Raw genomic sequence first — 16,645 nt, 5'->3', positions numbered from 1 at the left:
CCTGACCTGCTGAGTTCCTCCAGTATTTTGTGTGTGTTGCTCTGTGTACAATTTGGTGGTAATTCTATTGGATTCCAAGAGAATGAAGCCCAATATTGCTACTGGTTTGTTACAAAATGGGTCCGGAGGTGGATGTTATATTGGTAGGGGAAGTAAACTATTAACAAGACTTAAACTGGCCTCTTCAGCTCTCGCCTGTAGCTCCAAGTAGCTGTTTGCATGTGACAGTGGTCACGCACCTGTACACTGCTTCGACAGGGGGGCTAAAGCAGGTGAGGGTAGCCAGCAGCCTCATACTCTAGTGAGATAGGCACATGCCTGTCCTAGCATACAAATTCAGCTCCAGCGGTCTGGGCAGATGAGATCCACAGTGAGATCGAACAGCTAAGAAGGCACTACTGCAACGCTCTGTACAGAACGAAGGGCATGACAAGGCACAAAAGACATCATGGTCACCCACTGACCCCAGTACGTGACACCTGTTTGTACCACTGGACCCGGACTTCTGAGGTCGAGAGAGTGGAACTTCCCCAGTGCAACAGTTTTTCCACTTTAAGAATTCTCCTGTACATGTTTCCTATCATCGCCAGACATGATGGACAACTCACCATGCTACTTCAAAGACCAATTAAAGCTGATGGGAGTGATACAAAGAGACTTCCCTTAAAATTTTAAATTGGGGTTAGAATTGCATTCACAGTGGGATAGCATTACTTGGATGTGATCTGCATATTTAAAGTTGGCATCTATTGGATTTTAATGCCAGACCACAGATAAATGTGTTGCTCCACATTAACTGCATCCTCATCCACTCTGTAATGGTAAGAAGTGATTGGCAATATGGAAATAGTTAAAGCTGCCCTTGCTTCAAATGCCACTCACAGCATGAAGAAACAGCAGTAGATAAATAAACTTAACACAAGCATCTAAATTAGAAGGAAAGCAGCTATTTAAACCTGCACTGCCACTTAACAGGATCACATCTGATGTAATTGCAATTTCCTTACGGCCACTTGCATCTGTCTTAAAAATGCTCAGACTCCGCTTCTATTGCCCTTTGAGGAAGAGAGGTTCAAGGAACACGATTCCAACATAAAAAAGATTTGCCTCATTGCTCTTAAATGGGCAATGTCCTATTTCAGAACAGTCAGAATTTCAATGATACTTTTACCTATTCATGAAAAACAGTATTATATTACAGTACAGGATCAATGTGTCATAGATCCGTGTGCAGAGACGAACAGGGAGAAGAAACAAGTTGTTCCTACCATCTTCACAGGTCAGGCCATGGTATCCTGGAGGACACTCACACTTATCAGGTTTGACACATTTTCCCTTGTTTTGGCAGTCTGGTCGGCAGATTGCTTAAAAAGGTACAGCCGAAATAAACAGCATTAACACATTTTGCAAGCAATCAGTCATAGAAAATAACAGCAAAATTAACAGCAATCATCATTCTCAAATGATGAGAATTTTGATAGGTTTTTGTTAAGCAGTGTTCCCTACCTATATGACAGTTATACCCAGTGTAGCCAGGCTTACAGCGACACGTGTTGGGAGCTGCACATTCCATATTCTTCCCACAGGGATACCTGCATATAGCTAATAAATATCACAGTTGTTGGTTTTTGTTAGCAAAAGTAGTTGCTGCCCAGAACATGTGACTGAATAGTCAACACTCACAAAACGCTGGAGGAACTCAGCAGGCCAGGCAGCATCTATGGTAAAAAGTACAGTTGACGTTTCAGGCTGAAACTCTTCAGCAGGACTGGAGAAAAAAAGCTGAGGAGTAGATTTGAAAAGTGTGGGGGAGGGGACAGAAGGGGTGGGGCAGAGTACCAGATGGAAGTGATGGGTGGGCAAGGAGATAACATGAGAGAGGGACAAGGAGATGGGAAATGGTGAAGGGGGGAATGGAGGCATTACTGGAAGCTTGAGAAATTGATGTTCACTGGAATGTTTAATGCCTTCACCATTTCCCAACCCCTTGTCCCTCTGTCATGTTATCTCCTTGCCTGCTTATTGCCTCTCTCTGGTGTTCCCCTCCACCTTTCTTCTTTCTTCCATGGCCTTCAGTCTCTTTCACCAATCAACTTCCCAGCTTTTTGCTCCATCCTTCCCTCTTCAAGTTTCACCTATCGCCTGGCGTTTCTCTCTCCCCTCTCCCCACCTTTCAAATCTGGCCCGCTGAGTCCCTCCAGCATTTTGTGTGTGTTGCTTGGATTACCAACATCTGCAGATTTTCTCTTGTTACTGAATAGTCAAGATTAAGTAGACATAACAGAGCAGCATATTCTGGGATATGGGTGGCATGGCGGTGATGGGATATGGGTGGCACGGCGGTGATGGGATGGGTAATGGGCATAAAAGATACTACCAACATATAGTGGACAATTATTTGAGATAAAGATATGCAAAAATTAGACCTATTAGCCTTATATCAAGAATGCCCAAAATAACAACCATTATAGGCAGATTAAAATTATTCTGTAATTTTAATGATTCTGGTGATAGAGTCACAGAAAAATACAGCACAGAAACTGGCCCTTTGACTCACCAAGACATTCCAAACTATTAAAACTGCCTACTCTGATCAACCTGCACTGGGACCACAGCCCTCCATACCGCTAACATCTATGTGTTTATCTAAACTTCTCTTAAACATTGAAATCAAGCTTGCATGCACCACTTGTGCTGACAGGATGTTCCACACTCTCAAAGCTATCTGAGTGAAGAAGTTTCCCCCCATGTTCCCCTTAACCTTTTCGCCTATCACCCTTAACCCATGACCTCTAGTTGTAGTCCCCCCCAAACTCAATGAAAAAGCCTTCTTGCATTCACCCTATCTGTACCCCTCATAATTTTGTAAACCTCTATCAAATCTTCCCTCAATCTTTTACATTTCAAGGAATAAACTCCTAATCTATTCAATCTTTCCGTATAACTCAGGTCCTCCAGTCCTGGAAACATTCATTTAAATTTTCTCTGAACACATTCAAACTTAGTTACATCTTTCTTGTGGCTACCTGAGAAAAATGCACACGATACTCCAGATTGGGTCTCCCCCATGTCTTTTACAACTTTACAGCCCTTTCTTTAGAAAGAGGTGACTCAGAGAATGTTGAGTCTTTCTGGGTGGAGTAAAGGAATTGCAAGGATAAAAAAAACATTATGGGAATCAAATATAGGACTCCAAAAAGTAGCCAAGATGTGGGGTTGAGATTGCAAAGGGAGCTGTAAAAGACATGTAATAAGGGTAATGACATAATTGTAATGGGGGATTTCAACATGCAAGGGGATTGGAAAATCAGGTTGGTGTTGAATCGCAAGAGTGGGAATTTGTTGAATGCCTACAAGATGGCTTTTTAGAGCAACTTGTGCTTTAGCCTACTCGGGGAAAGGATGTCTTAGATTGGGTGTTTTGTAATAACCCAAATCTTATTAGGGAGCTTAACGTAAGGAAACCTTTGGAAACAGTGATCATAATCTGATTGAATTCATACTGCAGTTTGAGAGGGAGAAGCATAAGTTATGTATCAGTATCACAATGGAATAAAGGGAATTACAAAGGCATGAGACAGGAGCTTCCCCAGGTGGATTGGAGGAGGATACTGGCAGAGATGATGGCAGAGCAGAAATGGATGATGTTTCTGGGAGTAGCTCACAAGGCGCAGACAGATATGTCCCACAGAGGAAGAAGTTCTCAAGTGGCAAGACTGACAAAGGAAGTTAAGGACAGCATAAAAGCCAAGGTAAGGTAGCAAAAGTGAGTGGGAAGTTGATGATTGTGAAGCTTTTAAAATCCAACAAAAGGCACCTAAAAAAGCTTATAAAAAGGGAAAAGATGAAATATCAGGGATATCAGGGCAGAATAGCCAATAACATAAAGTAGGAATCCAAAGGTTTTTTCAGTTATATAAAGAGTAAAAAGGAGGTGACAGTTGATATTGGACCACTGAAAAATGATGCTGGTGTGGTAGTAATGGGGGGGGGGGAGCAAAGAAATGGTAGATGAACTTAATGAGTACTTTAGTGGAAGACACTAACAGTGGGCCAGAGGTCCGTGAATGTCAGGGAGCAAGAGTGAGTGCCACTGCTATTACAAAGTAAAAGGTGCTAGGCAAACTCAAAGGTCCTAAGGTTGATAAGTCACCAGGATCAGATGGAGTACATCCCAGAGTCCTGAGAGAGGTTGCTGATGAGATAGTGGATGCATTGGTCATGATCTTTCAAGAATCATTTGATTCTGGCATGGTCGCAGAGGACTGGAAGATTGCAAATGTCACTCCACTCTTTAAGAAGAGAGGAAGGCAAAAGAAAGGAAATTAGAGGCCAGTTAGTCTAACCTCCGTGGTTAGGAAAGTGTTGGAGTCTATTATTAAGGATGAAGTTTCAAGGTACTTGGACACTAATGATAAAATAAGTCAAAGTCAGCATAGTTTCTGTAAAGGGAAATCTTGTCTAACAAATTTGTTAGAGGAAGTAATAAACAGGGTGGACAAAGGAGAGGTAGTGGATGTCATTTACCTGGATTTTCAGAAGGCGTTTGATAAGTTGCCACACATGAGGCTGCTTAACAACATAAAATCCTAAGGCATTACAGGAAAGATACTGGCATGGATAGCAGAATGGCTGACAGACAGGAGGCAGTGAGTGGGAATAAAAGGGACATTTTCTGGTTGGCTGCCAGTGACCAGTGGTGCTCCTCAGGGGTCAGTATCGGGACTTCTGCTTTTTGCATTGTTTGTCAATGATTTCCATAATGGAATTGATGGCTTTGTGGCAAAGTTTGTGGATTATACGAAGATAGATGGAAGGGTAGGTAGTGCTGAGGAAGCAATGCAATTGCAGCAGGACTTAGACAAATTGGAAGAATGGGCAAAAAAGTGGCAGATCACATACAATGTTGGGAAATATATGATAATGCATTTTAGTAGAAGGAACAGTAGTGCAGACTATTATCTAAATGGGGAGAAGGTTCAAAATTAGAGGTGCAGAGGGATTTAGGAGTCCTCGTGCAAGACTCCCAGAAGATGAATTTACAGATTTGGTCAGTGGTAAAGGAGGCAAATGCAACGTTGGCATTTATTTCAAGGGAAATAATGCTGAGCCTTCATACGATACTAGTCAGGCCCTACTTAGAGTATTGTTAACAGTTTTAGGCTCCATATCTCAGAAAGGACGTGTTGTCATTGGTGAGAGTCCAGAGGAGGTTCAATAAGATGATTCTGGGAATGAAGGGGTTAACAAATGAGGAGCCTTTGGCAGGTTTGGCTAATACTCACTGGAAATTTGAAGAATGTGGTGGGGGAGGGGGTATCTCATTGAAACCTATCGTATGTTGAAAGGACTAGATAGGGTGGATGTGGATAGGATGTTTCATATGGTGGGGGTATCCAGAATGAGAGGGCACAGACTCAAAATTGAGGGGCAACTTTTTAGAACAGAGGTAAGGAGCAATTTTTCTAGCCAAAGAGTAGAAAATCTATGGAATGCTCTGCCACAGGCTGCGGCAGAGGCCAAGACTGTGCGTATATTTAATGCGGAAGTTGCTTGTATCCTGGTTGGTCATGGCATCAAAGAATATGACAAGAAGGCAGGCGTATGGGGTTGGGTGGGATCTGGGATCAGCCATGATGGAATGGTGGAGCAGACTTGATGGGCTGAATGGCCTAATTCTACTCCTATGTCTTATGTATCCTATCTACTTGTGATACCACTATCAATGAATTATGGATCTGTATTCCCAGATCCTACCGTTCACTGCGTAAAACCTTTTTTGGTTCGTCTTACCAAAGTGCAATACCTTGCACTAGCCTGGATTAAATTCCACCTGCCATTTTTCAGTCCATTTGTCCAGCTGGTTCAGATCCTGCTGCAAGCCATGATAGTCTCCGTCACTGTCCACTACACCCCCAATCTTGGTGTCATCCGCAAATTTGCTGATCCAGTTAACCACATTAACATCCAGATTATTGATATAGATGACAAACAACACTGGACTCAGCACCGATCCCTGCGGCACACCACTAGTCACAGGCCTCCAGTCAGGAAGGTAACCCTCTACTACTCCCTGGCTTCTCCTACAAAGCCAACGTCTAAATCAATTTACTACCTTATCTTGAATGCCAAGTGACTGAACCTTCTTCATCAACCTCCCATGAGGGACCTTGTCAAGTGCCTTGCTAAACTCCATGTAGACAACATCCACTACCTTGCCTTCATCAACATTCCTGGTAACATCCTTGAAAAACTCTGTAAGATTGGACATACACGAACTACCAGGGACAAATCATGCTGACTATCCCTAATCAGCCCATAAAATCCAAATACTCATACTGTATATCCAGTCCTTTAGAATACCTTCCAATAACTTTCCCTCTACTGATGTCAGACTCACTGGCTGATAATTTCCTGGTTTATTTTCAGAGCCTTTCTTAAACAGCAGAACATAATTGGCTATCCTCCAATCCTCTGGTATTTCACCTGTTGCTAAGGATGACTTAAATATCTCTGCTAGGCCCCCAGCAATTTCTGTACTTGCCTACACAGGGGCTGAGGGAACACGATGTCAGGGAAAAAAAATTAAATCTCCTCTTCTCTTTTGGCTCCACACATGGATTACCGTTCTTATCTTCCAGAGGACCAATTTTGTACCTTGCAATCCTTTGTTCTTAACATGTCTGTGGAATTCCTTAGAATTCTCCTTCACCCTGTCTGCTAGGGCAACTTCATGCTTTCTTTTAGCCCACCTGATTTTTAAGCATTCTCTTGCATTTCTTATACCCAATAAGCATCTCATTTGTTCCTTAATGCCTATACCTCCTCTGCGCCTCTTTTTTCTTCCTTATCCGGGGTCTCAATATCTCTTGAAAACCATGGTGATTTAAGATGTGTACAGATATTTTTATTTCTGTAGCACTACTCTGATTCACAAGAGTCGTCTCAAACCAGTTTGCAAAGTGATGGATAATGACTGGTGCAGAACAGAATAAAGATCCCTTTCAGGCTGGAAGGATGTAACAGCCAATGTAACTGAAGACCCTTTCCACTCCTGACATTTGTTCTTCTCCTGCCCACCTTCCATCAAGCAGAAAGTCCAAAAGATTGAAAACATGCCCCATTAGGTTCAAAGACAGATTCTATCCCATTGTTATCAGGTTCTTAAATGTACCTCTTGTATCACAAAGATGAATGCTATATCTCACAAACGACCTTGGCGTGGGCCTTACACCTTATTTTTATTACGCCTGCACTGCACTTTCTCTGTATCTGTTACACGAAATTCAGCTTTCTGTTATTGTCTATTCCCTTTGTACTACCTGGTAGATTTGAAATGATGTGTATAGCTGGTATGTGAAACAAAGTTTTTCACGTTAACAATCTTAAACCAAAAACAAATTCTTCTTGGGCTTCTAGCCAGGTACAGATATTAATTTTAACTAACATTTTGATGACAAACTTTGCCATCTTCATCAGGGATATTGCCTGGTGTGTCTAGTCCAGTGGTATTTATACCCTTATCATCCATCCCTCCTCACAGGTTAATCCTCATCCAATCAGGTTTTCGCACTGCCACCTAGTTTACAATCAAATTCCAATTCCTACTCAGAGTGCGACCTTCATCTTTGCTGAAATTCTTTACCTCAAGTTTTATTTCAAAGGCTTTCATCACCAGGTGGTCCCAAAAACCATTGGTACAGCACAGTAGTTTTGTGCTGTTGAAGTCAATCCTATGGCCATCGCTAATGCAATGTTCTGCTACCGCCAATTTCTCTGGGTTACCCAAATGGATACAGTTCCTGTGCTCCTTGATGCAGGTTTCCACCGTGTGTCCTGTCTGGCCGATATATGCTGCTCCGCATTCACAGGAAATCCTATAAAGGCCAGTCGTCCTGTGTCCCAGGTCACCTTTGACCCACATAAGCTGTGATTTGAGCTTCCTTACTGGTTTGTGGATGGTATTAATCTGGTACTTTTTCAGGATCTTGACGATCCTTCTAGAAAACATAAACTGGAATTCGATTGTAAACAAGGTGGGACAGCAGAAACCTGATTGGATCAGGACTAACCAATCAGGAAGGACAGAGGACAGGGGTATAAATACCACTGGACTAGACATGCCCAGGCATCATCCCTGATGTCAGAGTTTGTCATCAAAACATCAGTTAAAATCGATATCTGCAGCTGGCTGGAAGCTCTGGAAGAGTTTATTTGTTGTATAGTTTGGGAAAGCACTAGATCCTTTTTCAGTAATAAACCAATTACCAAATACTAATGAAATGAGTGACTGCTGGGAAAGGGAAGGGAGAACTTCAGATAGAGGAGAGCACCCCTGTGGCTGTCCCCTTCAACAATAACTACTCCATTTTGAGTACTGCTGGAGCAGATGACCTACCTGGGGAAAGCAGCAGTGGCCATGCCTCTGGCACTGAGTGTGCCCTGTGACTCAGATGGGCAGAGAACTGAGGAAGCTGGCAGCAGTAATTGGGGACTCTATAGTCAGGGGGGACAGATAGGTGATTCTGTGTCTGTGAAATAGAAATACAGATGGTAGTTTGCCTCCCAGGTACCGGGGTACAATATGTGCCTGAATGTGTCCACATTATCCTGAAAAGGGACGGTAAGCAGCCAGAAATCACTGTACATATTGGTACCAACAACATAGGCAGAAAAAGAGAGGAGGTCCTGAGAACAGAATACAGGGAGTTTGGAAGGAAGCTGAGAAGCAGGATACGAATAGAATGAGGTGGTAGATAAATGTGTGGCTGAAGAAAGGGAGCAGGGGGCAGGGATTCAGATTACTGGATAATTGGGTCCTCTTCTGGGGCAGGTGTGACCTGTACAAAAGGGACGGGTTGCACTTGAATCTGAGGGGGACCAATATCCTTGCGGGCAGGTTTACTAGAACTGTAAGGAGTGTTTTAAACTAATATGGCATGGGGTTGGGAACCAGGATGATAGAGCTGAGGACGAGCCAGCAGATTTATAAGTAGATGATGGGTGTAACATGAATGTAAGGAAGGGCAAGCCAATGATTGGGTACAAGTGCAAACAAGGCAAAGAGTTAAATTGAACCACAGAGGCAAAATTCAAAAGGGTGAAAAATGAAGGACAGAAGGTGCTATCTTTAAACACGCAGAGCATTCGGAATAAGGAGGATGAACTTGCAGCGCAGTTAGAGGTTGGTTGGTATGACGTGGTGGGCCTCACTGAATCGTGGCTGAAGGAAGGCCATAGGTGAGTGTACATCAAGGAATATACTTTGTATCAAAAGATCAGGCAGGAAGGCAGAGGAGGTGGTGTGGCTCTGTTGGTAAGAGATGGACGTACATCTTTAGGAAGAGGTGACATAGGGTAAAACATAGAAACATAGAAAATAGGTGCAGGAGTAGGCCATTCGGCCCTTCGAGCCTGCACCGCCATTCAGTATGATCGTGGCTGATCATCCAACTCAGAACCCTGTACCTGCCTTCTCTCCGTACCCCCTGATCCCTTTAGCCACAAGGGCCATATCTAACCCCCTCTTAAATATAGCCAATGAACTGGCCTCAACTGTTTCCTGTGGCAGAGAATTCCACAGATTCACCACTCTCTGTGTGAAGAAGTTTTTCCTAATCTCAGTCCTAAAAGGCTTCCCCTCTATCCTCAAACTGTGACCCCTCGTTCTGGCCTTCCCCAACATCCGGAACAGTCTTCCTGCATCTAGCCTGTCCAATCCCTTTAGGATAAGATCCTCCCTCAGTCTTCTAAATTCCAACGAGTATAAGCCTAATCGATCCAGTCTTTTATCATATGAAAGTCCTGCCATCCCAGGAATCAATCTGGCGAACCTTCTTTGTACTCCCTCTATGGCAAAGATGTCTTTCTTCAGATTAGGGGACCAAAACTGCACACAATACTCCAGGTGTGGTCTCACCAAGGCCTTGTACAACTGCAGTAGTACCTCCCTGCACCTGTACTCGAATACTCTTGCTAAAGAACATGTTGAATGCTTGTGGGTGGAGTTAAGATACTGCAAAGGTAAAAAATCCATGATGGGAATCATATGTAGGCCTCCAAATAGTAGCCAACGTATGGGGCTGAGATCGCAAAGGGAGCTGGAAAAGGCATGTAATGAGGGTAATGTCATAATTGTAATGGAGGACTTCAATATATAAGGGGATTGGGAAAATCAGTTTGGTGTTGAATCACAAGAGAGGGAATTTGTTGAATCCCTATGAAATGGCTTTTTAGAGCAGCTCATGCTTGAGCCTACTCAGGGAAAAGTTATCTTAGATTGGGTGTTGTGTAATAACTCAGATCTTATCAGGGAGCTCAATGTAGATGAACCCATAGGAGGCAGTGATCATAATATGATTGAATTCATACTGCAGTTTGAGAGGGAGAAACATAACTCACATGTATTAGTATCGCAATGGAATAAAGGGAATTACAGAGGCATGAGAGATGACGACAGAGCAGGGATGGCTTAGGTTTCTGGGAATAGTTCACAAAGCGCAGGACAGATATGTTCCACAGAAGTTCTCAAAAGGCAGGGGTTGGCAACCGTGACTGACAACAGAAATTAAGGGCTACATAAAAACCAAGGAAATGGCATACAGGTAGCAAAATTGAGTGGGAAGTTAGATGATTGGGAAGCTGATGTGGTAGTGTTAGTAATAATGCTGGTGTAGTAGTAATGGGGGACAAAGAAATGGCAGATGAACTTCATGGCTCCTTTAGTAGAAGACACTAGTAGTGGGCCAGAGGTCCATGAATGTCAGGGAGCAGGAGTGAGTGACAATGCTATTATAAAGGAAAAATTGCTAGGCAAACTCAAAGGTCTTACGATGGATAAGTCACCAGGATCAGATGGACTACATCCCAGAGTCCTGAGAAAGGTTGCTGAAGAGATAATGGATGCATTGGTCATGATCTTTCAAGAATCACTTGATTCTGGCATGGGCTCGGAGGAGTGGCAGAATGCAAATGTCACTCCACTCTTTAAAAAGGAAGGGAGGCAAAAGAAAGGAAATTATAGGCCAGTTAGCCTAACCTCAGAGGTTTCGGAGTACTGGAGACCAATGATAAAATAAGTCAAAGTTAGCATGGGTTCTGTAAAGGTAAATGTTGCCTGACAAATCTGTTTAGAGTACTTTGTGGAAGTAACAAGCTGGGTAGACAAAGGAGAGGAAGTGGATGTCATTTACTTGGGTCTTCAGAAGGTGTTTACTAAGATGCCATACATGAGGCTGCTTAACAACATAAAATCCTATGGCGTTATAGGAAAGATACTGGCATAGATAGCAGAATGGCTGACAGGCAGGAGGCAGTGAGTGGGAAAAAAGGGGGTCCAGTCTGGTTGGCTACTGATGTTCCTCAGGGCTCAGTGTTGGAACCGTTGCTTTTCACATTGTTTGTCAATGACTTAGATAGTGGAATTGATGGCTTTGCGGCAAAGTTTGTGGATTATATGAAGTTAGGGGGAGGGGTAGGTAGTGCTGAAGAAGCAATGCGGTTGTAGCAGGACTTAGACAAGTTGAAAGAATGGGCAAAAAAGTGGCAGATAGAATACAGTGTTGGGAAATGTATAATAATGAATCTTGGTAAAAGAAACTATAGTGCAGACTATTATCTAAATAGGGAGAAAATTCAAACATCAGAGGTGTAAAGAGACTTCAGAGTCCTCATGCAAGACACCAAGAAGATGAATTTACACGTTGAGTCTGTGGTAAAGAAGGCAAATGCAATGTTGGCATTTATTTCAAGGGGAATAGAATATAAAGGCAAGGAGATAACGCTAAGGCTTTATAAGACACTAGTCAGGCCACACTTGGAGAATCGTCAACAATTTGGGTCCCATATCTCAGAAGGGATGTGTTGTCATTGGAGAGAGTCCAGAAGATCTACACAAGGATGATTCTGGGAATGAAGAGGTTAACATATGATTAACATTGGTAGCTTTGGGCCTGTACTCATTGGAATTTAGAAGAATGTGCAGGGATCCCATTGAAAGCGACCAAATGTTGAAAGGATTAGATAAGGTGGATGTGGAGAGGATGTTTCCTATGGTGGGGGTATTCAGAAATAAAGAGCACAGTTTCAAAATTGAGGGGCACCCTTTTAGAACAGATACAAGGAAGAATTTTTTAGCCACAGAGTAGTGAATCTGTGGAATGCCCTACCACAAACTGCAGTGGAGGTCAAGTCCATCGATATATTTAAAGCAGAAGCTGATAGTTTCCTGACTGGTTAGGGCATCAACGGATATGGAAAGAAGGCAGGCGTACAGGGTTGAGTGGGATCCAGGATTAGCCATGACAGAATGGGAAGATTCCATGAGCTGAATGGCCTAATTCTGCTCCTGTATCTTACGGACTTACGGTCTAAATACACAAGGATCAGTTCATGGCCCTTAGTTATTTACAATTTATATTAATGGCATATTGATCTTTAATGCAAGAAAGCTGCAGCTTAGAAATAAGGAACTTCGATGGCAATTGTACATGGTATTGGGGAGGCTACATCTGGAGTACCATGTGGAATTGTGGTCTCCTTACATAAGAAGGAATTCCTTAACAAATGCCTGAAATGAGAGTGTAACCCTATTATGAGCAATTACCTATTTTTTTGGATTTTAGAAAAGTGAAGGATGATCTTAATGAAACACATATAGTCACATCCTTAGGGGACATGGCAAGGTAAATTCTAAAATGTTTTCTCAGTCGGAAAATCTCAAACTAGGGGACATCATTACAAGATGAGGGGATAATCATTTAAATTGAGGTGCTTAGAATCAGCTTCTCAAAACAAAAGTGGTGAATCTCTGGAACTCTATACCCCAAAGTTGTACGGAGGCTTGATATTTGTGGTTTAAAAGGGAAATAAGTAGATTTTTTGCACAAGATTGAAAGGTCTGTGGAAGTGGAACAGAGGGTACATTAACAGTGATCATATTGTCAGTGTACTTCTGTTCCTATTTGATAATATTCTTAAAGTGGAAGAATGAAGAATGATGAGACCAAAAGCATAGTTATTGAGAAAAGCACTGAATGGTGTTTGAAGGCACAGTTGCTGAAAGAGGAAATTGAGAAAGAAACCATGAGTGAAATTACTAGAAAGCAGTGTGAAGCAAATTGAGCAGAGGCATATAACTGAAGATGATCAGATGATTCATCTTCAGGCATTAGTTTTAAATATGCATGGTAACATTGTCTGCCCTCCTTATATCTAATTCCACTGAAGTCAATATCAGAAAGGACAACCAAAGTTATATCTCGCTTACAGATGTTTTCTTCATTCACGGAATATGGACGTTGCCAATAAAGCCAGCATATTTAGTCTGGCCCAAAATTAAAGAGGGAGTTATTAGTTTCAAACCTATTACTCGTACTGGAGTTACACATATGCTAGACTGGATAGAGTCACTTATTTCCCTCTTCAAAGACCATTAATTAAATAAATGTCTTTTAATAACAATCCTGTAGCTTTATAGATATCAATACTGAGATAAGTTAACCTTTTCTTTTACTGAAAAAAAAACAATTTCTTCAATTAAATGAATTTTAAGTAGCCCAGCTAACATGGAGAGATTAAAATTCAGTTACTGGATCAATGGCCCAGAATATCGGTCACTGCACCCATCGTGTTATTGTAACTTGCTGGCAAAGGGTGAGTTTCTGACCCTATCTATGGCTATTACTCTATAAAATTAGCTTTACAATTTATACTTTCATTAAAATTGTGATCCATACAGACGCTTTCTGCAAACATTGCACTGACTGTATTACCTTTACATGTTACACCATCACCAGTGTATCCGAAAGGACATCGGCCACATTTAAAGCCTCCAGGCTGCGTGGGCTCACAGGGGACTCCATTAAAACAAGGCATGTCAGCACAGGTGACCTTTGTTTCCCTAGGAACCAACTCATTAGCGAAGCGAGTAATGGAAACAGCTTGAGAGGCAGTTACAGCCCGCAGTGCTGACGTGGCAGGCCGCCCAAAAATGACTGTCCTTTGAAGAGGTTTGGGGTGAACAGCCAGCTGAGATACAGTTCTAGAGCTCATGGCAGCTGTGCCAGTGACAGCAGTACCAGTGTCCTGTGACAAGGAGGCAATGGAAGGAGAGAAACTCAGTGCTGCATAGGGATTATCCGTCTTGAGAACTGGAGGTGGTTTGGCTTTTGTAACTGCTTTTTCCATTGTGGCTCTGCCAGACATGGAAAAGTGCCCCAGCATAGTTTTCTGGTTACCACCTGGCAGGTTGCTTGGTCTTCTGGTGGGGCCCCACCGTTGATGAAGTTTTGATGCAACATGTGGGGAAACTAGAGGAACAGGGACAAAGTTAAGGTCATGAATACTTGTAGAAATATTCTGAAGTCTTCACAATTAACATTTCATCTATTGACTATGTAGCAGATTGCCTTCACAATAAAGTTTCAATTGTTTAACACTGAGTTTTAGAAGCCTTATCAATATCATGTACAGATGTAAAGATACACATTTCTAGATAACTGTTATAAAATATATATTTAATATCGGAAATACTGCTTGTGAAAATTTCAACCCCCGGTTACCAAACATCTCAAAAGAACTCATCAAACCCTCTATGTTCACTATCTCCTTCTGCCTGCCTATCCTGTTATCCATAACTCCTGTAAGGGGTTTCTTCTGTTATGTTACTGTGTAGGCTAATTAAAATGGCTTCTTTGTTATGTTAACTGCTGAGAAAGTTCTCTCGCTAGCAGCTTGTTTGGGTTATATTATTGATAAGAGAGAAAAACAAACCAATTGGGATAGATGTAATTCTTTCTCGTGTATCTGTAAGCTATTGTGATGCGCGGGTTTTTAGGCAGAGGGCGTGATGGGGAAAGAGAGAGTGGACGCGATGCTGTGAGCTGGCCGACAGGGCGGACCCCGAGCCAGAGTCTGAGGATCAGGGTCTTCAACAAGGAGAGGAGACGAAGCCAATCTCGTGTGGACCATCTGTTTGACCACCGTGGTTGGTCCCAGGCAATGGGTCGAGATGGTCACAGGGGTCGAATGATGAAAAGAGGATCGTTACTAGAGCTCCAGCTGTTTGTGCACAAAGAGGTTGAACTTTGTTAAGTTTGGTGCCTTTTACTTTCCTTTTATAGTTTATCTCTATTAATTACATAGTTCCAGTTATATCTATAAATTGTAATCATTTAATCCTATATGGTGCATTGTCTGTTATTTGGCGGGGTGGGGTACATCACACAGCATCCACTCAAACTTAGTTACCCAGTCTGGCAGGGCCGAAGGCTACTTCCCCTAGACGAAAGCGAGTTGAGCGAACCTGAGGCTTACCAGGGGGCTACATTTGGGGGCTCGTCCGGGATTGAATTCAGTGGTGTGCTGTATGATTGCCCTGTTTAAATCAGTGCTGCCGTGTCTCTGTGGGATTGTGGTTAGTAATGTGTACCTCTGTGGGATTACTGCATGTGTGTTCGTGGTGGGACCAGGGTTTGTCCATACTGTTAGGAGAGAGAGGAAAGAGTGGTCTGATTCGGAAATAGTGTCTGCGAATAAATGTTCCAGCTACGGCAGGCTCCACCTGGATTTTGGGATATTGTCCACCCCTAAAGGGGCGGAGGCGTACGAGACGTGGGTGGAGCAGATCTCTCAGTTGTTAGATGAGTGGCAGTGCTCGGTTGAGGGTGAGTGACAGGGATTGGTTGAAAGTTTGAGTAGGCGGGCTGTTGATGGTGTAAGAACTGTCAGGTTCAATTACCCCATAGTGACAGCTGCCAGTTATCTGAAAGAGGTGGAAAAGCTTTCAGTGCATCTTCTCTGGGTAGCTAAATTAGCTAAATTGCTTGCAATGCAAGGGAGATCATTTCAGGGGATCAGCCCCTCCGTCAGTAGTTCTGCTGATCAGAGAGGTGTCAGGAAACTTAGTGGAGGCCCAATGGGGGAATGGCCTGAGGTCTCTGGGGGAGCACATTCCCAGCAATGTACCAAGGAACTTCCGAAAGGAAAAGACCCTATTCCTGAAGACCTAGAGGGACCACGCCCCAGTGTGTCATTACAGATAGATGGAAGCTATGGAAAAGCCATCCTCGACACCAGGGCACAGGTCAAGTTGTTGTTCAGTTCATTTTACAAATGGTGTCTGAAGCATTTACACTTGACAACATTAAGGGCAATGGAGATTTGGGGTACTATTGCCAGTGATCATCCCGAAGATGATGATTGGTTAGTGAACCTGGAGTTCATGGGGCATTGTCTGTGCACCCAGTGTTTCCAGCTGCTTGTGAGGACGTGTGTAGCAGCCTTGGGCCAGTACCAAATTTAAACAAGACCCGATTGTGATACGGCCTGGGGGAAGTATCTGAGGGTGAGACCCTCTTAGTAGATGCTCCAAAATACCATGAGGGAGGGGAGTTGACCGCTGAAGACACCTCGGTGAGAGACAGGTCGCGGCGACTGGACCCTGTAGCCGTAGAAGACGTAGGCAGCGTGTGTGTGGATTATAGGACTCTGAACAGGCACACTGTCATTGACCAGAATACGGCCCTGAGGGCCGAAGATGCTATGGTCTGTTTGTATGGTGCAACATGGTTTAATGTGCTGGATCTGAGGAGTGGATGTTGCCAGATCCCGCTGAGTGACGCCAACCAGCAGAAGATGCCCATTA

The 16,645-nt window shown here is 43.1% G+C and overlaps 1 protein-coding gene across 1 annotated transcript in view; it reads right to left on the bottom strand.

Annotated features, from left to right (window-relative positions):
* Positions 1-16,645, bottom strand: part of si:ch211-246m6.5 (von Willebrand factor D and EGF domain-containing protein) — a 327,759-nt gene that overhangs the window by 28,974 nt on the left and 282,140 nt on the right. Inside the window, exons 21-23 of the mRNA XM_063049712.1 lie at positions 13,773-14,309; positions 1,507-1,602; positions 1,269-1,364 (exon numbers count right to left, since the gene is read on the bottom strand). Of these exons, the coding sequence (XP_062905782.1) occupies positions 1,269-1,364; positions 1,507-1,602; positions 13,773-14,309 (729 nt within the window). The remainder of the gene's footprint in view (positions 1-1,268; positions 1,365-1,506; positions 1,603-13,772; positions 14,310-16,645) is intronic.

Source organism: Mobula hypostoma, chromosome 5 (genome assembly GCF_963921235.1).
Source record: "Mobula hypostoma chromosome 5, sMobHyp1.1, whole genome shotgun sequence".
Classification (NCBI taxonomy): Eukaryota; Metazoa; Chordata; class Chondrichthyes; order Myliobatiformes; family Myliobatidae; genus Mobula; species Mobula hypostoma.
The sequence above is the reverse complement of the archived record's forward strand: the minus strand, read 5'-3'. Positions and strand labels throughout refer to the sequence as shown.